The sequence below is a fragment of the Talpa occidentalis genome, unplaced genomic scaffold (genome assembly GCF_014898055.3).
Source record: "Talpa occidentalis isolate TD23 unplaced genomic scaffold, MPIMG_talOcc4v2.1 talOcc4.7, whole genome shotgun sequence".
Taxonomy (NCBI): domain Eukaryota; kingdom Metazoa; phylum Chordata; class Mammalia; order Eulipotyphla; family Talpidae; genus Talpa; species Talpa occidentalis.
The window spans coordinates 91,365,571-91,391,716 of NW_023605083.1; the positions used below are offsets into that span (position 1 = coordinate 91,365,571).

Consider the following 26,146-nt stretch of genomic DNA (forward strand, 5'->3'; position numbering starts at 1 on the left):
ATTCAGCAAACATGTACTGAATGCCCACCCTAGTCTAGGTGCTCCCATTCTGGGGACATAGTGGTAAACAAGATGATCTATTGTTAAGATGAAGTATGGAAAAGAAACAATAACAATAAACTATTCTGGGAACACACGACTTTCTGGAGCAAAGTCAAGGGAGGTTTCACAGAGGGGTAAACTTGTTTTGAAGGGTGAATAGGAACCCCTGGTATTTCAGACTGAGAGATCAGTATAGCAAAGACACTGTGGAGTGAAACATGAAACCCTAAAACTTATATTCAAGGTTCAAGAGGTATCAATAGTTAGTTATCAACTTAAAAAGATATGTCATGTGAGGCAGAGATAGGAGGGGAAAGGCAGGATGGTTTGTTCTCTCTGAAGATGAGTTTGAATTTGACAGTAGGAGCAACAAAGAGCCAGTGACTTTGGGGGCAGGAATGATGTGGTTGAATTTCATATTTATTATCTACCCTCCATGTAAGCAAAGACTTGTCAGGGTGATGGTTGTGTCCATCAAAGTGGCAGCAGGATATGTGGAGATGAACTGGACAGTTTAGGCCGTCAAAGCACCAAAGTTGGTAACTAACTGGATAAGGTGGGTGCAGGACAGAAGGAATAAAGCATGACTTCCAGGAGGGATAGGAGGGGCCAGAGAATGCCCGGCCAGGCCTCCGCTCTCCCACCAGGGGGCGCTACAGCTCCACGCTTCCGAGGCTGCTTTTCCCAGCCGCGCGCTCCCAGTTCTTCCTTCGAGGGTTCGGCTTCTCCGGACGCGCCGACTCTGGTTTGTACCCTCTCTGCTGGGCTGGATTTAGCTGGAGAGTCAAACCCGGAGCGGCCTCCAGAGAGCGTATCTAAGAGGTTTCTCGCCGCCAGCACACTCGTCGTGACTCAGGGACATCTGGGCGGTTGGGGGAGTCGATGTGACCACCAGTGCCCTCGGGTCGCCTCCAGAAACCAACGAACCTGGGAACAGGTGTGGGGATCAGCCAAATAAGCGGCGCCCAGAGCAGGGATGCATGGGAAGACCATCGAGCCCAGACATCGCCCTGCTAGGAAAGGAAATCCTAGCGGGTGGGTACCCCGGGGTTACCCCCGCGTGGGGAACGCGTCGCGGACCCTTTAAGGCTCCATCATCCCTCCCCTCCTCCGCGCCGGACGGGCCAGGTCACTCGGGACCTGACATTTGGCGTCTCCCAACGTGGGAACTAAAAATAACCTCCCCGGGTTACTTCAGGCCACTCCTCCTCACCCACCCGGCGCCTCGGCTCCCGCGCAGTCCCAGGTCGCCCCACTTCTTCCCCGGGACACTCCTTTCCCTCGGAACCCTCAGTCCCGACCCGCGGCGCTGGGCTTCAAACCGCTTCTCCGGCCCCAAACTTTGGGGTGGGCGGAGCATCCACGCGAGGCGGGCCGGGCTCGGGGCGCGGCTCCCGGGCACGCGGGCGGGTGTGGCCCCGAGCAGCCCGGCGCCCGCGCCAGCCGCCCGGGGGGCGTGGCCTCCCGGGGTGTGCGGGCTCCTGGCCAATGGGTGTTGTGAAGGGCGTGGCCCGTGGGGGGCGGGGGTTCCGTGGGGGCTCTTCGGGTCTTTTCCCCCTAGCCGGGCTCTGCCAGATTCCCGGGATCCCTGCTGCTCTCTGGCTCTTTGGCTTGTGGCTGTGGATCCCGCCAGGACCGCCCTCCGCACGTCGCTCCGGGACCCCAAGAGCCCCGCGCCCTCTGCCCTTCAGCCCAGGCCGCAGACCCCTATCGCCGCCTCTGGTCGACTGCAGCTCCTGCGGCCCCAGCTGCCAGGACAAGATGCCGTCGGGCTTCCAACAGATCGGCTCAGAAGTAGGGTTCAGCTTGTTGGGGCAAAACGGGGGTGCGCATCCTGCTTTGGTCGGGCCGGGGTCGCGGCTGGGGTCAGCTAGGGGGCGGTCCCTGCGCAGGCGCAGGGGGAGGCGGCAGGAGTCGCTATTTATATACCTGGACCGTACACCCCGTGACCGTCGGATTCCAATCCCTCCAAGGCAGAGAGGGTCTGGGGGGCGCTTCGGGGGCACGGGCCACCGTGGTATTCCGCGAGTTCAGGGTTAGCCCCCTTCTCTAACGCGCGGCGCGTTCCTCGGGGGTCGGGGACACCCTGCCCTCTATCCAAGTTGAGAAAGCAGATTCAGGCGGGTCTTGTCCTCCAGGACCTGTCCGTCTGGCCAGGACCTGGGGCAGTTTTTCGAGGACGGGAGGCTCTCCGTGGGCCCCCACCCCCATTCCTGGCCACCCTCCAGGACGCTGAACTTTCCTTTGGCCCCATGGTTGGTGGAGGGGCGGAGGGGAGTGTCAGGCCCCCCCTCCCCCAGCTCAGGTTTCCGCTTGGAGACAGACTGTGCCGCCAGGGAGCGGCCACCAGTGCCACCGCCCCTCACACCACCTTCCCGCCCCCAACCCCTGGGCATGATTCTTCCAGGCAAAAGCCTGTACGGCCCCCTCAGCCTTCCTCCTAGTTTGGAGGGGGAGGGGAGGGGAGGCCAGGGCGGAGACAGAGAAGGCCACCCCAAGGGCCACAGGCCAAGAGGAATGACCGAGATGTCCTTTTTGGAATTGCCCTTCTTGAGCCTGTTGGGGGCCTCCAGGAGCCGCCGGCTGAAAGAACCCCTCGTGGGGAGGGAAGAGGACACAGACTGACGATGATAATGCACTTGTTAGTTTATAAAACCGGCATTGTCAGAGAGACTGTTAACATCTGGTTAACATTTGGTTTTCACACTTTCACTGTCGGGCAAAACAGGTAACATTGCCCCTATCTCACAGAAGAGGAAATCTAAATTCAGAGTAGGGAAGTGACTTGCCCAAGGTCACACAAATCCTGTCCCAAGGTCACAGAGGAATTGTGAGACCTAGGTCAGCCTGTGCGACTCAAACATGCCGTTTCTCCTCCATGCTGGGGTTACTGTTGGATTCTTCCTGCTCCTGTTTATATTGAGATCCCTAAGCTATTCCTAATATGGCCCAGTTTTCCTCACCCAACATGTTGGATGGAACCCAGCATCTTAAAACTCCAGCTGGGCCTGGGTGCTTGACGGAGGAAAGAAACCACATCATTCGCATGTGACATGCCTCTTCTCTGCTTCTGCCTGCCCAGGATGGGGAACCCCCTCAGCAGCGCGTCACAGGGACCCTGGTTCTCGCTGTATTCTCTGCTGTGCTTGGCTCCCTGCAGTTTGGCTACAACATCGGGGTTATTAATGCCCCGCAGAAGGTGAGGGGCCTGCAGCTGGCAGAGTGGGGGTACCCAAACAAGGAGGGCAGGGGGCATTTGGATAAACAGAGAGGGACGATCTGCAGGAAATCAATTTATGCCGTCCTCCAGGTGATTGAACAGAGCTACAATGAGACGTGGCTGGGGAGGCAGGGGCCTGAGGGACCTGGCTCTATCCCACCCAGTACCCTCACCACCCTCTGGGCTCTCTCTGTGGCCATCTTTTCTGTGGGTGGCATGATCTCCTCGTTCCTCATCGGCATCATCTCTCAGTGGCTGGGAAGGTATGGGACTGGAGGGCAAGGGTGGGAGAATAGGAAGGGAGCCACATCAGGGTAAGACTCTAACTCTCAGTCTTATTCTTTGCCTTCCAGGAAGAGGGCTATGATGGTCAACAACATCCTGGCAGTGCTGGGGGGTACCCTCATGGGCTTAGCCAATGCCGCTGCTTCCTATGAGATGCTCATTCTTGGACGGTTCCTCATTGGAGCCTACTCAGGTACCTGCCAGCACTATGGCTTTGCACAGTGTCCTATTCTCCTTCACCATCGCTGGGCTTGGGGGCAGGAGTGGGCAGCTGCCCTCAGCCCTCTTCTCTTCCCTCTGCCCAGGGCTGACATCAGGGCTGGTGCCCATGTACGTGGGGGAGATCGCCCCCACTCACCTGCGGGGTGCCTTGGGGACACTCAACCAACTGGCCATCGTCATAGGCATTCTGATTGCCCAGGTGACTGGGCCTGGCCTCAAGGGGTCTCTGTAGGGGGTTGGGGTGGGTCTCTGGGGAACAGGCTGAATGGCCTGCCCTCCTTCCTACCCTGCTCCCACAGGTGCTGGGCTTGGAGTCCTTGCTGGGCACTGCCACCCTATGGCCACTACTCCTGGGCATCACAGTGCTGCCTGCCCTTCTGCAGCTGGTCCTGCTGCCCTTCTGTCCAGAAAGCCCCCGCTACCTCTACATTATCCGGAACCTGGAGGGGCCTGCCAGAAAAAGTGAGCCTCCCCCCATCTTGCTAGTACCGGCCTTTCCAGACCCCTCCCTGCCCTCTCAAGTCTGACCCTCTTTGCCTCCAGGTCTGAAGCGCCTGACAGGCTGGGCTGACGTATCTGGAGCACTGGCTGAGCTGAAGGAGGAGAAGCGGAAGCTGGAGCGCGAGCGTCCCTTGTCTCTTCTCCAACTGCTGGGCAGCCGTACCCATCGGCAGCCCCTAATCATTGCAATCGTGCTGCAGTTGAGTCAGCAGCTCTCGGGCATCAATGCTGTACGTATGCAGCAACCTCTGGGCAGGGCAGGGGTAAGGAACAGCTTAAGAGGAGGAGAGAAGGGAGTAAGCCCCTCTCATAACCCCAGGGTGAGTTCAGCTTGGTGTGGCTGCAGGGGAGGGAGGAACATCCCTGCCATCCCCTTTTCTTCTCTTTCACCTGTAGGTTTTCTATTATTCAACCAGCATCTTTGAGACAGCGGGGGTAGGGCAGCCAGCCTATGCCACCATAGGAGCCGGTGTGGTCAACACAGTCTTCACCTTGGCCTCGGTAACTGCTAGCTTCTGGAATGGCCCCCACCATTTGACTTCACATCCCAGGGAGTCTTGGAGGTTCTACTTTTGGTTGCCTCCCCACCTGCCCAATCTCTCCCACTATCTGTGCCCTGGTCCTAAGTCCTCAACTCTCCACAGGTGTTCTTGGTAGAACGGGCCGGGCGCCGGACACTTCATCTGCTAGGCCTGGCAGGAATGTGTGGCTGTGCCATCTTGATGACTGTGGCTCTGCTTCTGCTGGTGAGGCCTGGGAAGTAGGACAGGGACTAATGGCCCAATCCATGGGAACTGCCCCAAGAGGCTGTGTGGCCAGCCAGGGCCATTCCTTACTGTACATGCCTTGGGTTCTGGGTGTGCCAGGACCATGATCTGTGCTCCTGAGGGAGCCAGACTGTACCAGGGTCTGCTCTGGAAGAAAGCTGGGGCTCAACTTCAGCAGCCAGAAAGGAGATCTGTTACTAAAACCTCAGGAACAATGAACCTCAGGAACTCAGGAGGAAAATGACTTAATAGTTTAAGAGCTGAGAGGCTATAATTTTCCCTCTACCCAGAAATGGCATGGGGCAGACAGCTGGATGTCAGTGCTCAGAAATGCTCAAGAGCTTTGAGCATTGTGAGCTCCCACTGTGAGCTGCTGAGAGGGGTAGATTTCAGTTCTTTGGGTTGAGAGCAAAGGAAGTTTCAGGAAGCCCTGACCAGAATTCCCTCCCTGCCTGTCCCCCAGGAGCGGGTTCCAGCCATGAGCTACGTCTCCATTGTGGCCATCTTTGGCTTTGTGGCATTCTTTGAGATTGGTCCTGGGCCCATCCCCTGGTTCATCGTGGCTGAGCTTTTCAGCCAGGGACCCCGTCCGGCAGCCATGGCCCTGGCTGGTTTCTCCAACTGGACCTGCAACTTCATCATTGGCATGGGTTTCCAGTACGTTGCGGTAGGTCCTCTGTCCCCATTCCAATTTTCCATACCATAGAGCAGAGGAGGACAATTCACAACGAGTCCACTAGCTTTACAGTCAGGGACCCCCCACCCCAGCCCACAGAATACTCACCTGGGGATCACTTTGGTAGACCACATGGGCCCCCAAGACTACCTACTCCACCAAAATCAAAGGAAAGAAGGGAGCTGAACTAGACTGGATAGTAACAGAGGTGACGTCCAAACAAACTAGTGGCCTAACTTTAGACCAGTGATAAACTGCAATGTTAAACTGCATATGAATACTGTGAATGGCAGGGAGTCCACACTCACGGTGGAGTAACAGGATGGAAAGAAGGTGAAAACTAACCAGAGAAGAGTTGGGGCTCAGGGAATCCCTTTTTTCATGAATTCTCACTGCTGGTCATTTCTACTGCCCTGCCAAAGAGCCACCTGCTTTCTGCAGTGCTCCCACCCCTCTCCCCTTTGCCAACACCTTTTTCTCCACCTGTCCCAGGATGCTATGGGTCCCTACGTCTTCCTTCTTTTTGCGGTCCTCCTGCTTGGCTTCTTCATCTTCACCTTCTTAAAAGTGCCTGAGACCCGAGGCCGGACATTTGACCAGATCTCAGCTGCCTTCCGCCGGACACCCTCTCTTTTAGAGCAGGAGGTGAAACCCAGCACGGAACTTGAGTACTTAGGGCCAGATGAAAATGACTGAGGGGCCAGGCCTGGGTGGGAGACCGTGTTCTCTACCTCCCAAAGACCCCCTCCTTTCCTCCGCAGCACTTTAACCTTCTCTTCCCCATTACTTCCAGGCCAGAGAAAACCCCTGCAGCCTGATAGAATTGGGAAGTTAGAAGGATGGGTGGTCTGAGCACCCCCTCATTCCCCGTGTGTGACTCTCTTGGATTATTTATGTGTTGTGGTTAGGCTGTGGCCATAAGGGTGGGTCATTCTCCCCTTTCCTGTCTTTCTTCCATAGTCTACCCCTACTCGCCTCAGTTCCAGAATGCTCCCCTCCCCCCAAAGTAGAGAAGGGGGATTAGAAGGGGAGGTTCAAAGACTGACTTTTTAGTGGGCTGAACTGAAGCCAAGAGCAGGACAGAAGTGGTTTACTGCCACCTTGGACTCCTCTCACGATCTGGCACTTTCGCTGAATTCTTGATACACAGACTCTGGGTGAAGGGGGCTCTGACTTGACCCCTCCAGGGCAAAGGACATGCCCTCCTAAGGTCTAACCTCTCCTCTCTCTGGACCTTCCGGGGCAAGGGGAAACACATGCCCATAGGTGACAAGAGAAAGGGATAGCAGGATCCCACCTCTAGACTTAGGCCTCTGGGCTCTACCCTGACTGCTTCCCAAGGCTGCTAAGGGGGCCCTAGCTCTTTCTGCTTCCTCTCCCATCCTAAAAGGGTGTTGTATCCACAGGCTTTTGCCCAACTAAGGGAAAGAGGGAAATTTGCCTGTAAACCCTAGGGTGGAAGAAGCCGTCAGATATTTTTGTATATGTTTGAAAAGAAGGGACAGGGAGAAGTCAAAGGTTTGTTTTACTAAATGTGTATGTGTGTATATATATATAAATATATATGTGTGTATGTATATATAAATATATATCTATATATATATAAAAATACGTCTATAAAGTCACTGTATGAGACCGGTGTCCTATTGTGAAGGCACTCATGGATGGGCTGAGATAGGGACTGTTACTCTACCCTCCTCCCAACTTTAGCTGGAGGCCGGAGAAGCTGGGTGCTGGTGTTCCATGTTCCCACTTAGTTTTAGCCATTGCTTTTATTAAAAGTAAATGCTCAATAAATTTCAGCTACAAGTGCCAGACACTGCTCTTGGCACTTTACAAAACACTCATTTTGCAAGGGAGGTTCTCCCCGTTTTACAGCCAGGCAAGTGAAGCTCACAGTGACAGTGACGAAAGCACTTGTTGGGAGCTGTACAACCAAAACCCTGGGACAGGCCCTGCCACTGACCCCTCCTCCTCCCCAGTGCCAGCCAGTTGCCAGCAGTTCTCTGAACAGAAAAGAGGCAGAAACCAAGACAACAAGAAAGCCTGTTTTTGTTTTTACTGGAGGCTCAGGTGGCACATGACAGTTCATAAAATGGCTTCAGAGGTAGGGGTAGAGGGGAAACAAAAAATAAACTGGGGTGGGAAAGAAAAACCACCAGGAGGAGGTAAGAGCTGGCTGTTTCTTTCTCAGCCTGATTTAGGGGCAGGAGTTGGTGCCTCTGAACAATAAGGGTGGATCCCTTCCTTCAACCCTTGGTAGGGGAGAGAAGGAAAAAAGCAAAAGGCTGTTGCTTTGGCCCTCCTGAGTCTCTAGGAAAAGGGAGGAAAGCTGGTGTTTTGATGTCATGAATTATGGGTAAGTGGGGAGGGAGTGCTGGGTAGGGTACAGGTCAGTTGGAAAAACTGGCAGATACCTGACAGAGGAAAAGAAACAAGCAAATCACGACTAGCAATTTATCACAACCCAGCCCTAGCAAGTTATCACAACCCAGCCCCCTACCCGTTTGGCTCTGGCCCTGGGCCTGCCCCCTGCTAGCCACTCACCAGATGGTGGCTCTGGGTGTCCTTTGAGTTGGAATCACTCCAGTATGGTGGGGGGTGGGTCCCCACTGTTGATAGGGGCTGAGGTCTAGAGAGAACAGGGATGCTCCATTGAGACCCTCTTGATCTTTAGAAGCCCCAACTTCAACTTTCTCCTACCTGTTATCTCTCCATTCCTTCCCCAACCAGTTCCCCCAATTCACATCATAAGCTGCTGTGTCCCCAAGCAGAGATGAGGGGAGTGCTGCAGGGGGTCATATGGTTTGATGGCCTCTGCTGGGGTTTCCTGGTAGGTGGGTTATCTGCCAGGGGTGGACCCAGCAGCACTGGCTCTTTGGTGTCAGGCTGCATGAAGGGGATAGGGTGGGGGCAGAGCCAGGAGAACGAGGAGAAAAGAAACAGAGTGAGAAGGAAGGGAAAAGGTTGAAAAGGGAGAGAAAGAATTTGACCTTAGCCTTTTCATCCCCTCCCCATGGTGGACATTCCAAGGTTCTCACCTCCGGGGCTGTGGGCTGCCTAGGTCCAGGGGGCTGCTGCCTTCGCCGCTGGAAATAGGGGCGGTTTCGTGGGCGCTGGGGCTCAGGCCGGGAACCGTCAGTGGGGCCTTGGCTGGGCTTGGTCTCACCATCCCCTCCTTCAGTGGTAGGCTGCTGGGGTGGCCTGGGGCGGAAAGGCCTAGGGAGAGAAGGAGGACCCTAAAAGGAGCAAGGAGCCCAGTGCAGACTGCCTCCCTTGCAATGCTTGTTTCTTTTCCTCTGTCAGGTATCTGCCAGTTTTTCCAGCTGACCTGTACCCCACCCAGCACTCCCTCCCCACTTTCCCATAATTCATGACATCAAAACACCAGCTTTCCTCCCTTTTCCTAGAGACTCAGGAGGGCCAAAGCAACAGCCTTTTGCTTTTTTCCTTCTCTCCCCTACCAAGGGTTGAAGGAAGGGATCCATCCTTATTGTGCAGAGGCACCAACGCCTACCCCTAAATCAGGCTGAGAAGGAAACAGCCAGCTCTTACCTGCTCCCAATGCAGTCACCCCAGGAGTGACTGCTGCCCCCAGGGCACTTAAGCAGTAAACACACTATACCCACAGCATGACTCTGAATGCTTCCCCTTCCCACCCTCCAGTCTCCTTCCCTTAGGGATGAATATATGAATACTGAAGATGAAGAGGGAGTCTTACCTTCGGTACCTGGGCCTGAATCTGGGTGGGGGGACCCGCTCATCTCCCTGCTGTTGGTCCCCCTCCAATGGGGTGGTCTCTTTGGGTTCTACCCCATCAGTGCCCTGGGAACGTACAAAGGCCTGGGTAGAGTGAGGGATGTCTGCTGCCCAAGCCTCTTCCCAGCCCTCAGTCCCAATTCCCCCCAGGGAATGCCTCTGTCTCCCCCCACTCACTAACTCCCACTCTCTTTCCTAGACTCGGGGAGCTGGTTCCCACCTTCCCAGTCCCCCTCACCTCTATAGGTTGCTGCTGGTTGGGTGGCCGTGGGCCTCGCACAAAGCGCCGTCGGTAGAAGAAGGGTGGTGGGCGCCGTCTTCTGGGCCGCTGCCCAGAGTCTTCAGCTCGCTCCCCTTCACTGCCTGGTTCTGTCCCGCCTGAGGGGGCCTCTGCCACCATAGGTGGTGGGGCAGCTGGGCGAGGCCGGGGGATGAATCGGCGGAACCTACGTCTATTGGGGGCATAGCGGCTGCCCTTCACTGGCACCCCTCCAGGCCCAGTGACATTAGCAGCTTCTGCACCCTAGGGTGGAGGTGGGGAGGAAATAATGAGAACTCACCCCCAATAACTGAGGCACATTTCCTAACTGACTGGGATCATTAGTGTGCCAGCTAAAATCCCTTCTCAATTTCCCTTCCACTCCCCACAGGGAGGGTGGGGAACAATGGCTCCAGTTTGGATGCTTCTAAGAGGGGCCACCTCTGTAACCAGTCCTTTTAAATAGCTGTTACTGATCCCCCACTGGCGGTGGGGGTGGGAATGAAGAGGTCTGGCAGCAACTGTCCCTCTTACTACAGAGGGCTGACTCAGTGCCTAGGGACTAGGTCCCATGTGGAGAAACAGACATATGAAAGTGCGTGGTGAACTAGAGATACCCAGATATTACAGACTGGTGACAGGGACAGCTTTAAGACAGTGCTTGAGCAGCCTGGTTGTTAAAGCAGACAATGTCCAGGTGAGAACTCAGTCCCACCCCCACAGCCTGGGCTACCTAGCCAGAGGAAGAGTTAGCCTCAGGAGGGTGACAGCCTGGGATGGCCTCCAGGCCCCCTCCCACAGCCAGGTTAACGCTATATCCCTTCCATAGTCCCCAAACCTTCTCTCCTTCCACGACATCAAACTCCACAGTCTCCCCATCTCCAACGCTGCGCAGAAACTTCCTGGGGTTGTTTCTTTTAATAGCTGTCTGGTTAGGGGAAAGGCCAGAAGGGTCAGGATGGCTAAATGGGAGTCTCTCACCCCCACTGGGTCCACCACCCAATTTCATTTTTTCCAACATCTTTTACTTGTGGGCTGTGGCTCGAGAGTGGAGCAAAGAGAAGGTAGTCAAAAGTGTAGTAGGGGAAAAGCCATACGCTAGGGGCCTCAGAACCGACTGTGTAGTTACCACTGTCCCCATATGCCCTCCTCCCCTACCCCTCAGGGATTTTTAAAAGAGACGCAAGCATCATGAACTCAAACGCAAAACAGAAAGAGACAGACTTAAGTTGCAGAGTGGGTAAAATGTCCTGTGCTTCTTACCTCAATCCCACTGAGAGCATTCCACCAAAGCAGTGGTTCTCAAACTGCATTGAGCATCAGAATCACCTGGCAAGCTTGTTGGATTGCTGGGCCCTTCCCCAAGTCTGACTGACCTAGGTGGTCTTGGGGCGGGGCTGAGAATTTGGATGTCAGGTGATGCTGCTGGTACAGGGACCACACTTTGAGAACCACCACACCTAAGTATCTCTAGCCTGTATCCTTATCTCTGAACTTTGCCGATGACTCATTCCTGCAGTGTTAACAGGTCCCAGTAGGTAGTGAGCCTGCCTTGCCCAGTGGGCAACACATACTTTTCTCAGAGAGATAACCCAAGTGGGGCCAATGGCAGTTAATACTGCACTCAGTACCCGAGGCAGCTGGGGAAGAGAACGATTTCCTGGTGGGCATGCTGTTGTGAGATAAAAGCTGCAGAAACATTATCTGTGCTAAGGTTATGGCAGAGGCCTTCAAAGAGAGGGCTGGTTCCTCCCCTCAGACAGTCAACCTAGCTCTTACCTGGTGAACAAAGACATCCTCCTTGGTGTCATTCCTGCAGAACAGGATGGGTTGTTGTTAGGGGGTGACTTTGGTCAGGTGCTCACCTCCTCTGAGGACTCCCTAGCTGCCCAATGCTAAGATCACTGGGCCTTCCAGGGCTGCTTCCAGGGGGTAGACAGGACCCAGAGTGAGACAAGAGCCAGCATGTGATCTCCAGAAGGTGGCATGAAGAGAAGTATACCTAAAATCTCAATGAAAAACCTGGGCTTTGTGAGGAAGGGCAGAGGAGGAAGGCAAAGGCACCTTGAAGGTGCTAGGCAAGCTCTTTATGTGCTGAGCACTCCACCCTCTATGCCACGGGCACCTTAGAACCTGGTGGTGCTGGGTGCAACTATCTCTGGCCAACACCTCTTCTCCAACCCCCATCATGGTTGGAAAATTCCACTCAGTTTCTTTCCTTTACAGTCAAGGAGAAAGTGGGGGTGGGATAGAGGTGCACAGTAAATCTTCAAGGGGGACAAGTCAAGAACTTGCTCCAAAGAGCCATAAAACTTTATTCTAGAGGTGAACACCAGATTCAGGCCTGTCTCCCAAAAAACCGAGGGGCCAAGGGTGAGAAATCATTCTTTATCACTACCTTATCTATTACCCATAGTGTCCTAGCATCCCATAGTGTAAGAGTGTGTGCGTGTGTGTGTGTGTGTGTGTATATGAGAGGCTAGGGGCTGGTAGGCTTTCCTTTGGAACCTCCCAGGAGTCCTCAGTTTCCAGATTTAGAGACCTACCCTAAAACAAGTGTTCTAGCTTTAAAGCACTTGGATCTGCACAAAGGTCAGCCTGCTAAGAGGGAACTAGGGCCTCCCAAGAGGGCAGGGCCAGGCAGGGTTCCCAGGCTGGGGAAGGGCCCACTAGGGGAGACCTGGCTCTGCTCAGAATCTACCAGTACAGCCCCTCCCAATGCTGGGAGGGGTGGAGCTGTCTCCATTGTGCTGGCTCCTTTTTCCCCCAACCCCCATCAGCAGTTGGGCCCATCAGGTGGGGGACTCAAATGAGCCAACAGCTCACTAAGGGGGATGAGTTATGAGAGTGCAATGTGTACTGCCTGAAATAGGAAATGAGTGAAGAATCCAGCCCCGAGCCCTGAGGCAGAGAGCACAGGTACATTCTGCCCCAAAGGTGTGGCAAACTAAACCAGAAAGTGAGACAGACAAGCCCTGAGGGGAGAGTCAGAGGCAGGTTTGCCAAGTTCCTAGATCATTAACCCACTGCTGCCCTTGAAGATGTGGAGGTTTCATCTTGCCCACATTTGTGCTGCCATTAAAGACTTTCAATCAGCATCAGCTGGACATTGCAACCATGTGCCTCGGCAGGGGTAGAGAGGAGGTGGGGAGGGTGTCCAGTCCCACATGCCAGTTTGGAAGACACCCATTCCACCCGATCCCTGGGCTCCTCGGATACCTGTTGATGAATCCGTAACCATTCCGGACGTTGAACCATTTGACAGTGCCCAGGACTTGAATTGCTGCCAGGCAGAGATGCAGTGGGGGCAGTAAGATGGGAGAGGGGGAGAGATGGAGCTGGCCTCAGTTTTGAGACACTCTAAAATCTAACCTACACCCCTATTACCTATTAAGCTTAACTTCAGGTCAACCAGGTTTCACCCTGTAGCTTCAAGGTACTCTTAACCCACTTCCACCGCAGGAACACAGGCAGTGAGGCTCAGGTTTTCAAAACCCTTCCCACTCTTACCGCGTGTTCCTCACATCCCCCAAATCCTGGCTCTTTACCTAGAACCGGGTACTCACCTGGCTTCCGAAGCCTACCCTCCCCTCGGGTCATAACCGAGGGCTTCTCTAGCTCTCCCACTGGAAGGGTCCCCAGTACACCTGCCTCCCGGACGCCGATTGGCCTAGTACTAACCAGAGTCTGCAGGGTCTCGTGTCCAGCCCGCGGGGTGGCCAAGCCCACTCACCCTCGGGCCCTGGCGGGGCCGGCCCCTCCCCCCGCCCAGGGAGGTACAGCAGGATCCCGCGGGGCACCCTCCCCGGCCGGCAGCCCCCAGCCCGGCTAGTCCCGTGAGCCCCCGGGCCAGGCCCACCTTCAGCGTCCCAGCCCCCGCCGGGCTCCACGACGCCCCTCCCCCAGCCCCCGCCCCAGCGCCGCCCTGGCACGAGCCGCCCTCACCCAGCACCGGCTTGTCCGCCTGACTCCGGACCGGGGGCGCGGGGGTCCCCGAGGCCGCCGTCGCCGGGTTGCCCGGGGTGCGGGGGCCGGGAACCGGGGGCGTCCCGGCAGCGGGGCCCGAGGTGGCTCCGACCCCGCCGACGCCCGCCCCGCTGCCTGCTTTTTGTGGCTCCCCGGCGGGGACCGGCACCACCACCGCCACCACCCCTGCCGCCGTCGCGGGCGCCGTCGCCGCGGGGGCCGCTGTCGCCACCGCTGCCGCCTCCGCCTCGCTCATCCCGCCGGGTCCAGTACCGGCGCCCGCCGCCACCTCCTCCACCTCCGCCGCCACCGCCCCGGCCCGTCCCCCCGGCTCGCGAACCCGCCGCCCGGCTCGGTCCTCGAGCCCCGAGCCTCGCCCTCACGCCTGCAGCCCGCCCAGAGCCGAGGCCAATCGCGGCCGGCAGCCGCGGCGCGCGCAGGCTCCGCCTCCCGGCCCCAGGCCAATCCTAGCGGAGCAGGCCCCGCCGGCACGCCGGCCCCGCCTCCCGGACTTCGCGCGGAGGCCGAGGGCCCGGCCCACTGCGCCTAAGTACACCTGGGCCCCGCCCCGGCGCGGTCACGTGACAGCCCCCGCTCAGCCTATTGGCCGACGGCCCCTGCCCTCCCCCCTCGCTCCTTTCCACCGGCCGCGGGAAATCAAACGGGCTGGTCGCGCCCCAACCGCCACCTGGCCTGCGCGCTGAGGGCGGGGCCGGGGGGCGCACCTCCGGGGTTGCCCCTGACGACCGGAGTTGGGGGCCGGAGCTGTCTGGGTTCCAGCTGTGACCCGCACCGCCCTGCTCCATCCTCGAGACCGCCCTTTCCTCCCCCCCCCCCGCCCGGCCTGCCGGGACCCCCTCCCGCCGAGGCCGCGCCCCCGCCGGCGGGGCAGGCTGGAAGGCGCCGCAGAGCCGTTTTCCCAGCACACTATTGCTTCCGCACGTGGGTACCTCTCGCTTTTTGTGTGTGAGGTAAAGCAATATAGAGAGCAAAAAGTTGACCGAGTTTTGATGCTTGTCTTCGTCCTGAACGCCTCTTTCGCCCTAGGCGTTGCCTCGGGCGCCCCGGGCCGTGCCAGCCTCCCTCGGACGCCGCGGCTCGGGTCCACCACCCGGGAGTCCCCCGGGCTGTGCGGGCCGGCGCCGCGGTCTCGACCAGGGAGGGGGTGCTCGGGCCGGGTGCCCTGCCGCCCCCGCCATCCCTCCGCCTGCTGCCTCCACCTGGCCGGGCCCTCGGACTCCAGGCCCTTGCGCGGGCCATTTGTGTCTGCCAGGAACATGTCATCCGTGACTCTCAGGGTGACCTGCAGTACCAGTTTACTCATCACTTCTTTTGATCGCACCATCCTTTATTTTTCTCATGGCATTTTTGAAAATAAGCACCCTGTTCATTGGCTTCTTTAGTCTATCACCCACCCCAAGCCTGGACTGTAAACTCCACGGCAAGAAGAAATGTGTGGTTGATGCCTGCAGCCTGCAACAGTGCCTGGCACAACGTAGACGCTCAGAGTTTCCTGAATAAGTGAACGGTCCCTGTTTCACAGAAGACGGAGGCCCTGTGGGAGGCTAGTCCTCGGTTCTCCGGAGCGCGGGGGTCCAGCCCGAGAAACGCAATCTCCCTCCCAGAAAAAGGCGGCTACAGAACTTGCTCCTCAGGAGGGCCGCCTCTCTGACCCGGTGAGGACGCGCGCGGCGCTGAACATCGCTTCTTTTTAAAAGCCCGGACGGCACGCCCGGGGCAGCACGCGTGCCTACACGCGCCGCTCGGCCCTCCAGAGCAGCCCGTCTGCTGTGCAGCGGGCGGCTCAGGCGCCGCCAATCATGGTCCCAGCGCGCCCTCTGCCGGCCGCTCTGGAGGCTGCCCCCACCGGCGTCCCCGCGGTCCCTCCCTCCGCTCCCTCCCAGCCCACCCCACCAGCCCTTTCCAGTTGAGCACGCTGTTCCCAGAGCACCAGACACTGGACAGAAAAGGAGGAGAAAGACGAGGAAACAGCTAAATCACAACAAGGTGAGGCCATGAAAGGGATGGAAATGACCGCCTTCCCCTTAGACTGTTAAGGACCGACTCACCGGCAGTCCTGAGCACAAGGGATTCAAGAAGCTTGAGACCAAGACTGGGATACTTCACAGGGTCGCCCTGGCACCAGAAGGATCATATGGAAGGTGCAGAGGGAGCTTGGATGTGAACTGGTTAACTCTAAGGTAGAGGGTGAGACGAGAGGAAGCTCCTAGGGAGGGAAGGGTGGGCCCTGTCTGTATTAACAATGTGTTAATATTGTTAATATTGTTAACACACACACTCGCACACACACAGGCATGAAACAACACCAGGGCATGCAGCAGTTACATAATCTAGTAGTTCCTTGGATAAGAATCAGTGGATGCTACACAGAGAAATGTAATTAAGTCCTCTGTTCAGTTGTAGGGTTTGTGTTTGACATTTTCTGGTTAATTACTTTTTTCTTATTTAAATATTTTAAGTGCTGTAGATAATAATGGCTCCAGTCATTCTATAAAATGAGCTTCCTCCTTTTTCTGTCACTCTTTTGCCGTCTGCTTCTGCTCACCTGAACATGTCTCTTGTCTCATGTGTAGCCTGTTAGTCTTTTTTTTCCCCCAAAGATTTATTTATTCATGCATACAAGAACCCAGGTACAGACCAGATGTGCAGGAGGGTGAGAGGATTCACCAGAGAGAAAGCTGGGAACAAAGCAGGCAGACTGACTGAAATACACTGCTGAGGGGAGCAGCGGGGGAAACAGGAGAGGTCTGCCGTGACTTGTGGGTATTTCCCCAGCCGGCCGGGATCGAACCTGCACTGCAGAGGCTGCGGACAGCTTCACAGCACTGCGCTCTATCACCTGCGCCACCAGGGAGGCCCTAGCCTTTAAGTCTTTAATAAATAAAAATAACCCCCCTGTCTCCTTGCATCTATACATCTCCATCAATTCAACACCAAACTTCCTGAAAGTAGTCTTTCCTGTGTCTCTGCTTCCTCATCTTTTTTCACACCTACCAAGCCAACACTGAGTCCACTTCAGCAAGTCAGTCTATAGTCCCTTCTTAACTGAGATATTTCATGGATTGTTTGGGTTCTCTTTCTTCTCATTCAAGGAAGTCTTCTCATTCACCATTCAGTGAAATGTTCCTGCCATAGTTTCCACAAGTCAATCTTCCCCTTTCTCTCAAACCTTTCCTTTCTGGAGGTCTCCCTGGTGGCGCAGGGGTTAAAGACACAGCACTGTCAAGCTATTGCCCACCACTGCAGCATGAGTTTGATCCCTGGCAGGCCAAGGAGCTGACTCACATGGTGCAGCAGACCTCTCCTGTCTCGCCCACTGCACCCCTCAGCAGTGTATTTCAGTAGATCTACCTGTTCTGCTCCCCACTCTGTCTCTGGTGAATCCTCTCACAACCTCCCTGTCCTGCACCTCAGGTCTACACCCCAGCTCTTGTATGCATAAATAAATAAATCTTTTTTTTAAAAAAAAATACAACCTTTTCTTTCTGGCTTATTCTCCACCATCCCTGGTCTTTCTTATACTATCTTTTGCCACTTGCCTTCTACTGGTTGCTTTATGCACGCCTAGTTTTTGATGAGTCTTATATCTGTGTCTCCACCAGCGAGTTTTTCTCACCTCCCATTAGACCTCTGAGCCAGGCATTCTGTAGCCAATTGCTCCTCAGACTTCTGAAACTTGTTAAGCCCACATCTAAGCTCCTCTTTTTCCTCCCTGCCATCCCCATCATTGCTGAGTTTTGTCATCACCTCTTCCTTACAGTCACCCCTTAGTGCTTATTCCTCATTTGTAGAACAGTTTCCCCAGCATGCCCAGGCTTAGCACTGCAAAGGAGAAGACTTGTATCAGGTTAAGATAATATTGGAAGGATTGAAAAGATGGGTGTCACCTCTGTCCTTTAGTACCAAATACCTCCAGCAACTTTCCCTTCCAACTTTCAAATTGCAACCCAAATCAGAGTTTACTTCCTCTTTTCTGATTCCTGCTCTTATTTCTCAAGTACTACAGAGAGAGTGTTCTGTATCTGCAGCCTCCATCTCCTATTCACTCTTTAGTTGCTGTTACCACTGTCCTAATCTCTTCGCAAGCTCTGCTAGCACTCTGCCAAATCCTTGATCCTTTCTCCATCTTCTACCTCCTGGCCCCATCCACCATATCTGATGTTACTCTCTACCTCCTTCTTGATACCTCTTTTTTAGCTAACAGTAAGAGTTAATATTTATTGAGTACTTGCCGTATGCCACACACTGTGCTAAGCACTTTAGATACCTTCATTTAGTCCCTATAACAACATTATAAAGTATATATTATGATAATTATCCTCATTTTTCAGATAAGTAAATTGAGGTATAGTGAAGCTAAACAACCAGCCTAAAGTCATATGGCTGTGGGACAAGCCAAGCTGGGATCCAATGCAGATCAGCCTAACTCCAGAACCCATCTTCAAAGCCACTAGCTGCCTTCTCCTTTGTTGGGACTACATTTTTCCATCTTCCTCAACGATCTCTTGGCCCCACATACCCTCCAGATCATTCCATAGGTAAGACTTTTTCTTCCAAATTACAGCTCTTGATATACTGACTGCGTTACCTATGTTCTACTTCCTCCCTTGATGGGACACTTAGGAAAGATATTGATATCTGCCATCTGGACTCTTTTTTGCCCCATTTCTCCACTTCTGTCTATGTAGCAGATGTAACTGCAGACTGTTTTCTTCTCAGACTTCTTCATGGGCTCCTTAGTCTTTTACTTTGCCCTTTCTAAAAGTCAGAATCCCAATTTCTCTGTTCTTTTGACTCTATAGCCTCTCCTTTAGAGAACTCATCCACTCCCACCTTCAGATATGACTGGTCATGTGTCCCCCAAAATATATGTTGAACTCCTAATCCCTGGTATCTGTAAATGTGACCTTATTTGGAAATACGGTCATTACAGATGTAATCATTAATCTCAGTGAAGATGAGGTCATTAGGATGGGCCCTGCTCCAGTATGACTGGTGGCCTTACAAGTGGAAACTGCCATATAAAGACAGACAAACAGGGAGATGCCATGTGATGACTAAGGCAAAGACTGAAGTGCTACAGCTGTAAGCCAAGGAGCACCTGCTGCTTTCAGAAGCTGGAAGAGGCAAGGAAGGATCTTCTAAGAGAGGGAAACCCTGCCAACATGTCAATTTATCTTCTATGCTAGAGAGTTATAAGAACAAATTCCTGTTTGTTTGTTTTTTTAAGATTTATTTATTTATGCATACAATAACTGGGGTATAGGCTATAGGTGCAGGAGGTGAGAGGATTCACCAGAGACAGCATGGAGAACAGAACAGGCAGATGACTGAAGTACACTGCTGAGGGGAGCAGCGGGCGAGTTAGGAGAGGTCTGCTGCGCCTTGTGGGTTGCTCCCTGGCCGGCTGGGGATCAAACTCGTGCTGCAGAGGCTGCAGACAGCTTCATAGGTTGCATCTTAACCCCTTGTGCCACCAGGGAGGCTCTCCCCTGCTTGATTTAAGTTTTTGCCTCATCACTTGACTGCTTTGTGGAAAATAAATTGGAGTAAGGCAGAGGTGATGGGGCATAGGCTAGTGTGGGGGCCATGAGCAGGAATGCAAGTGAGCCGTTTGAAGTACATTTTGGAAATAGTGTCTGTAGGACTCAGTGATTGACTGTTTTACAGTTCTCCTTCTTGATTCCCTCTGAGTATCTGGCAGTTTCTTTGCTTGGATTGTATTTCATTCATTCTATAAAGACTCAGAACTTGGGACCTCCCTGGTGGCACGGGGGTTAAAGAGAACGCTATAAAGCTTTCGCCAGCCACTGCAGCATGAGTTTGATCTCCTGCCTGGCCAGGGAGCAACCCACATAGTGCAGCAGACCCCTCCTGCCTAGCCTACTGTTCCCCTCAGCTTACACCCCAGTTCTTGTATGCATAGATCAGTAAATCTTTTTTTTTTTTTTTTTTTAAAAACACGTTCATATCCAATTTTTAATTCATATTTTGGCTCTGTGGTAGATGCTGGGAATGCAAAGATCCTATTCTCACAGAGCCCACAGTTGTGTGGACGAGTGCTGCAGGACGAGTGCTGCAGGACGAGTGCTGGGGCGGGGTGAGCACAGAGGCAGTGAGGCAGAGCAGGTGCCACCTATCCAAGTCAGCCTGGGAGTGTCAGGAATGGTGTCATTGGGAGGTAAAGCCAGTTCCAAGTTGGCCAGATGGAGGAAGGGCAGGCAGGAATGGTAACAGGAGTGACCAAATGAGTGTGACACATGCATGGGCCCAGAACCCAGGATGCAGAATTGGGGTTGAGGCCCCACCTGTCCTTTGGATCTTTCTTTCTTTTTAAAGATTTATTTATTTATTTATACAAGCACTGGGTAGTCAGAAGCGCGGGAGGGTGAGAGAATTCACCAGAGCCAGAGTGGGGAGCAGAACAGGCAGACTGAAGTACACTGCTGAGGGGAGTAGCGGGGCGGCAGGAGAGGTCTGAGCGCCATGTGGGACCCTTCTCCGGTGGCCGGGGAGCAGCTGGGAATTGAACTGGCGCTGCAGAGGCTGCGGGCAGCTTCACAACCCAGCGCTCAACTGCTGCGCCACCGGGGAGGCCCTGGATCTTTCTTTCTTTCTTTTTCTTTTTTTTTAAAGATTTATTTAATTATTTATGCATAGAAGAACTGGGATGTAGGCCAGAGGTGCCCAGGGTGAGAGGATTCACCAGAGACAGAGTGGGGAACAGAACAGGCAGACTGACTGAAATACACTGCTGAGGGGATCAGCGGGCTAGATAGGAGGGGTCTACTGCACCATGTGGGTTAGCTCCCTGGGAGGGGATAGAACTCAGGCCATGGTGGTGATAGCTCTGAGACTTAACCCCTATGCACCGGGAAGCCCTGGATCTTTCTTATTCCTTGAGGTATTCTTTTTTTTTTTTTAAGATTTATTTTATTTATGCATACGAGCACTGGGGTACAGGCCAGAGGTGCAGGGGGTGAGAGGATTCACTAGAGACAGAGTGGGGAACAAAACAGGCAGATCAACTGAAATACACTGCTGAGGCGAGCAGCGGGCGAGACAGGAAAAGTCTGCTGTGCCACATGGGTCACCTTCCTGGCCAGGGATCAAACTCACACTGCAGTGGCTGCGGGTAGCTTCATAGTGCTGAATCTTAACCCCTTGCACCACCAGGGAGACCCCAGGTTATTGTTTTTCTTATAATTTTCTATATACTCCAAAATTTTCTATAATGGACTTATATTTTTATAGTAAAGAAAATTTGACAGAATCGTTTTAATAACATAAAACCAGCCGCCGGTCTTAGCTGGGTTGCGATCTGCCCGTAGCCTCTGCGGGGCCGGTTCGATCCCACATGGCGCGCAGACCTGGCGCGCAGCCTTTGGTGCCCTCTGCTCCCCGCTCTGCTCTGGTGAATTCTCTCACCCTCCCGCGCTTCTGATGTAAGTGCAATAAACATAACACAGCTGTGTTATCCTTAACTCCAATCCTACCCACATTCCCCAAACCTGTTTTGCTTTGAGTCTAATGTACATACCCCATCTAACTATGAGCAGGCTCCCCAAAAGTCTTGACTCCCAGAACCTTAAGATTTCCCAGTTCCTGTATTATTGCATTTACCTTCAGGAGTGACTTGGTCATGCAGACTGAAGGCACCCTTGATCTTCCCTTTGACCTCATCTCATTGAATTAACCACTAAGTTCCATCAATTAAAGCTCCAGATGTCTCTGGTTTTAATCTTTTCTTCCTCACTCCACACCACTACTTTGTAGCAGGCTTCTTTCTTGCTCACATGGGCTGCTGTCAGAGGCTCCCCCATTATCAACACCGCCTTCTAGAGTGGGACTTTTGTTACAAATGGTGAACCTACATTAGAACTCATCCTAAGTTAACTTAGGGTTCACTCTTCATCCATTTTCTGAGTTTGAATAAATTTAGGATATATCCACACCATTGCAGTGCTGTCCAGAATAGTTTCATTGTCTCCAAAATTCTGTCACTTCACCTTCACTTTGATCCTGTGACCCACAACTGGTATGAATTTCCAAGAATACAGCCACAGGGGCTCCCTGGGGTGGCTCAAGGGATTAAGATGCAGCAATCCCCAGCCACTGAAATGCAAGTTCAATCCCTGGCCAGGGAGGTGACCCACATGGCGCAGCAGACCTCTCCTGTCTCGCCTGCTACTGCCCCCAACAGTGTATTTCAGTCAATCTGCCTGTTCTGTTCCCCACTCTGTCTCTGGTGAATCCTCTCCCCCGCCTCACCTCTTGCCTTTACCCCAGTTCTTGTATGCATAAATAAATAAATCTTTAAAAAAAACAAAACAATACAGCCACATCAGTGACTGCCTCTCTGTTACCTACAGAAAGAAGACCCTCTTTTGCATAAATTCAAGACTCCATGATCTGGCCTGGGTCTGTCTTCCCTGCCTTACCTTTCATTTACAATCTCTGCCCACTACCCCCAACCACTGACGTGGCTCTTTTTCTCTGTTCACTCTGCACATCTTCCTCCATACATTTACTCTCATTGTTCCAACTGTCTGGAATGGCCTTTACTCTTATTTCTACCTTTCCCCCTACATTCTACCCGTTTTTCAAGATCTGTTTATTTTTTTTTAATTTTTTAATTTTTTTTTAATTTTTTATAGAGGCATGTTTTTATTTATTTATTTGTTTGTTTGTTTTGTTTATACATGCACTGGGTACAGTCAGAAGCACGGGAGGGTGAGAGAATTCACTAGAGCCAGAGCTGGGAGCAGAGCAGGCAGAAGGACCCAAGCACACTGCTGAGGGGAGCAGTGGGCGGCAGGAGAGGTCTGCGCGCCATGTGGGACCCTCCTCCAGTGGCCAGGGAGCAGCCGGGGATCGAACCAACGCTGTAGAGGCTGCGGACAGCTTCGCAATCCAGCGCTCAACTGCTGCGCCACCGGGGAGGCCCAAGATCTGTTTATTAATGTTGCTTCCTCAGGAACTCTTAGTCCAAATCTGAATCACGTGACAGATTTTTAAGGACCACCTTACCTCCAATCTCTCCTTCAGCCCTTCTCTTACACTGCTTCTGGACTATCCTGATCTAACACTGTTTTGTTTATATCAGAACCACCTTCCCTATCAGTCCTTATGAGTAGCATGCTGCTTAATGTTTAACAACCAACACTAAATTGAGGGTACTGATTTGCCGCTGGTGGAAACTGATTTCCATGGTGGAAACATTTACACCATGACCACTTTTCAAGATATCTAAGACATTATTGTAGGTGGATGTGGCAAGAGATGGGCACAATTGGTTCTCATAAGCCTATGTAGCAGCCTCCATGCTTCCCAGTCAAAACATTTCATCGGTGTTCTTTTTTTTTTTTAAGATTTATTTATTTATTTATTTATTTATACAAGCACTGGGTATAGTCAAAAGTGCGGGAGGGTGAGAGAAATCACCAGAGCCAGAGCGGAGAGCAGAACAGGCAGAGTGCCCAAGTACACTGCTGAGGGGAGCAGCGGGCGGCAGGAGAGGTCTGCGCGCCATGTGGGACTTTCACCTGGTGGCCGGGGATCGAACCGGCACTACAGAGGCTGCAGGCAGTTTCGCAGCCCAGCGCTCAACCGCTGTGCCACCGGGGAGGCCCCAGTGTTCTTTATAGAGTACTTTTTGTACTATTTGCAGCTCTTCTAAAAACCAAAACTGTTTCTAAATAAAATGTTTAAAAGGTCTACCAGAACAGATATAGACTCATTTTGAATTCTTTCCCCAGAGGGCAAAGAACCCACTCTTTTGGGGTTGAGGCCCTATAAGTTCAAAAGTTCAACTTTGTAGTTGAACAGGCATTTGTATTTGTAGTTGAACAGGCAAGGCTTTATTAGAGAGACTCATGCCTGAGGGAGCCAGGCTATATTCTCCTTTCCCAATCTGGCTTCCTCAGGCATGAGTTGCTCTAGTAAAGCCTTGCCTGGTTCAACTACAACTAATGCTCTCTTTTGAATTCTTTTCCTAGAGGGCAAAGGACCCACTCTTAGGGATTTGAGGCCCTATAACAATTTGGCAAACTTCTTTCTCGGCAAAATGTGGGTGCCCTCTAAAATGTTACTCTCTGAGACAAATATGAGAAAATAATGATGTTATTTATCAGGACATAATCCAAAGCCACTGAAAAACCTATGGAAGGGTGTGGGCCTCCTGGTGGCACAACTTATGAAGCTAGCCACAGCCACTGCAGCAGGAGGAGTTCAATGCCCCGGCCGGCCAGGGAGCAACCCACATAGTGTAGCAAACCTCTCCTGTCTCACCTGCTGCTCCCCTCAGCAGTGTATTTCAATCTGCCTGTTCTGTTCCCCACTCTGTCTCTGGTGAATACTCTCACCCCCCACACACACCTTTGCCCTGTACCCCAGCTCTTGTATGCATAAATAAATAAATCTTCAAAAAAAAAAAAAAAAACTATGGAAGGGTAAATGGAGGGTTTTTCAAGAATATCTAAATTCTAATCTTGGTGAATGGACACAACCACAAGAAGATGGGAAATGAGTCTGAATGTCATTGAGACAAGATAGAATCTGATCAATTGCATTTGAATTCTCAAGAAAGAAACCTGTAGCTCTCTCAGTGAATACCACCAAGATGGTGTTCAGGCTCTTTGTGGAGGGTGGCTGAGTGGCCTACATCTCCTTTGGACTTCATGAGGAGAAGCTGGTCATGAATATAGAAGTTATTGATTAGCAAAGGGGTTTGGTTGATGGGCCTTGCACTCAGGTAAGGTAACAGGCTATGACTTTCAAATGCATGCAGCTTACTGACTTCATATTCAAATTCCCACGCAGTGCCTGCCAGAAGTACGTCTGACAAGTCTGGCAGAAGGCAGATATCAATACAAAATGGAAAGTCACAAGATGGGCCAAGAAGATTGAAACCAGAGAAAGGAAAGTCAACATATTAGATCAACATATTAGATCATAATGAAGTCATAAAGGCAAGGAAAATAAATAGAAAAATCAAGTCAAAGTTTGAAGCTTCAAAAGGCAGCTCTCCTGGAAGCTTCTCCCAAATAAGCACCTGCTGCTAAGGGTGCATCGCTAAAAACTGCTACAAAGGTTCCAGCAAAAAGATGGGGGACCTCCCTGGGGGTGCAAGGGGTTAAGTTGCAGCACTGTGAAGCTATCTGAAGCCACTGCAGCATGGCACGAGTTCCATCCCCGGTGGCCGGCCAGGGGATGGAAGTAGATCCACTGTATTTTTCAGTAGATCTGCCCGTTTTGCTTCCCACTCTGTCTCTGGTGAATCCTCTCACCGTCACCCCCACCTCCAAAAAAAAAGATGGAGGCTGCAGGCAAGAAGTCTCCAGCCCAGAAAACTGCAGGCCAGAAGGTGGCACCTCCAAAAGTTCAGAAGGGTTAGGAAGTTCCATCCCAGAAAACACCTGCTCCAAAGGTATCTAGAAAGAAAGCATGGGAGCATACCAGGCTATTATTTATGTCATAAATGTTCTTTCTAATATGCTGGCAGAGCAAAAAAAAAAAGGTTTCCTTATAAAAGTGACTTGATTGGCAAAATAAAATGTTGGGGCTGAGGGACTGACTAACCTGGATAGCAGTCATACTATAGATACAATGCTACCATGAGGCCCCTCTAGGCACTCTCTCACCACTCTATAATACTATAACATAGTTTTCCCTTTCTTTCTATGGTTGTCTTTTTTTTTTTTAATCTATTTTTCTTTTTTTTTTTAAATTGAAGTTTTTTTTTTTTTAATAGAGGCATGTTTTTATTTATTTGTTTGTTTGTTTGTTTATACATGCACTGGGTACAGTCAGAAGCGTGGGAGGGTGAGAGAATTCACCAGAGCCAGAGCGGGGAGCAGAGCAGGCAGAAGGAAGTACACTGCTGAGGGGAGCAGTGGGCGGCAGGAGAGGTCTGCGCGCCATGTGGGACCCTCCTCCGGTGGCCGGGGAGCAGCCGGGGATCGAACCAGCGCCGCAGAGGCCGCGGGCAGCTTTGCAAGCCAGCGCTCAACCGCTGCGCCACCAGGGAGGCCCTATTTTTCTTTTTTTTTTTTTAAAAAAAAAAAAAAGATTTATTTATGCATACAAGAATGGGTTACAGGCCAGAGGTGTGGGAGGGTGAGAGAACTCACCAGAAAGAGTGGGAACAGAACAGGCAGATTGACTGAAATACACTGCTGAGGGAGCAGCAGGAGAGTCAGGAGAGGTCTGCTGCGCTATGTGGGTATCTCCCTGGTCGGGGATCAAGCTTGTGCTGCAGTGGCTGTGGATAGCTTCATAGGTTGTGACTTAAGCCCTTGCTCCACCAGGGAGGCGCCTTCTCTGGTTGTCTTTATGCCAAGTTATCTGTGCCTCTTGAGGCCTGTCATCTCTCAACCCCCTTTTATTTAGTATTTGTTATTTTTTTCTTTTAAAGATTTATTTATTTA

At 52.6% G+C, this 26,146-nt stretch overlaps 2 protein-coding genes and 1 long non-coding RNA gene across 3 annotated transcripts; 2 read left to right on the forward strand and 1 right to left on the reverse strand.

Annotated features, from left to right (window-relative positions):
- Nucleotides 1-1,618: 1,618 nt before the first annotated feature.
- On the forward strand, nt 1,619-7,256 carry SLC2A4 (solute carrier family 2 member 4). Its single transcript, XM_037493931.2, has 11 exons — nt 1,619-1,836; nt 3,125-3,241; nt 3,353-3,525; nt 3,616-3,740; nt 3,853-3,968; nt 4,069-4,231; nt 4,313-4,500; nt 4,667-4,771; nt 4,915-5,016; nt 5,501-5,704; nt 6,206-7,256. The coding sequence occupies exons 1-11, from the start codon at nt 1,804-1,806 to the stop codon at nt 6,407-6,409; spliced, it is 1,530 nt and encodes a 509-aa protein (XP_037349828.1). The 5' UTR covers nt 1,619-1,803; the 3' UTR covers nt 6,410-7,256.
- Nucleotides 7,257-7,757: 501 nt separating this feature from the next.
- On the reverse strand, nt 7,758-14,113 carry YBX2 (Y-box binding protein 2). The gene is made up of 9 exons (XM_037494040.1): nt 13,677-14,113; nt 12,951-13,014; nt 11,511-11,544; nt 10,570-10,659; nt 9,711-9,995; nt 9,435-9,538; nt 8,755-8,932; nt 8,261-8,345; nt 7,758-8,130 (listed from the first exon to the last, which is right to left on the reverse strand). Exons 1-8 carry the CDS (start codon nt 13,951-13,953, stop codon nt 8,295-8,297), a joined length of 1,083 nt encoding a protein of 360 aa, XP_037349937.1. The 5' UTR covers nt 13,954-14,113; the 3' UTR covers nt 7,758-8,130; nt 8,261-8,294.
- Nucleotides 14,114-15,578: 1,465 nt separating this feature from the next.
- On the forward strand, nt 15,579-24,777 carry LOC119232802 (uncharacterized). The gene is made up of 3 exons (XR_005122200.2): nt 15,579-15,704; nt 18,050-18,256; nt 24,540-24,777. It is a non-coding gene; the product is annotated as an uncharacterized LOC119232802 (long non-coding RNA).
- Nucleotides 24,778-26,146: the final 1,369 nt, after the last annotated feature.

Coding starts and splice junctions, on each gene's coding strand:
- SLC2A4 (XM_037493931.2), top strand. CDS start 1,804: ATGCCGTCGGGCTTCCAACAGATCGGCTCAGAA. Junction 1,837..3,124: donor TCCAACAGATCGGCTCAGAA/GTAGGGTTCAGC, acceptor CTGCCTGCCCAG/GATGGGGAACCCCCTCAGCA. Junction 3,969..4,068: donor TAGGCATTCTGATTGCCCAG/GTGACTGGGCCT, acceptor CTGCTCCCACAG/GTGCTGGGCTTGGAGTCCTT.
- YBX2 (XM_037494040.1), bottom strand. CDS start 13,953: ATGAGCGAGGCGGAGGCGGCAGCGGTGGCGACAGCGGCCCCCGCGGCG. Junction 13,015..13,676: donor GGCGGACAAGCCGGTGCTGG/GTGAGGGCGGCT, acceptor TCTGCCTGGCAG/CAATTCAAGTCCTGGGCACT. Junction 9,539..9,710: donor ACCAGCAGCAACCTATAGAG/GTGAGGGGGACT, acceptor GTACGTTCCCAG/GGCACTGATGGGGTAGAACC.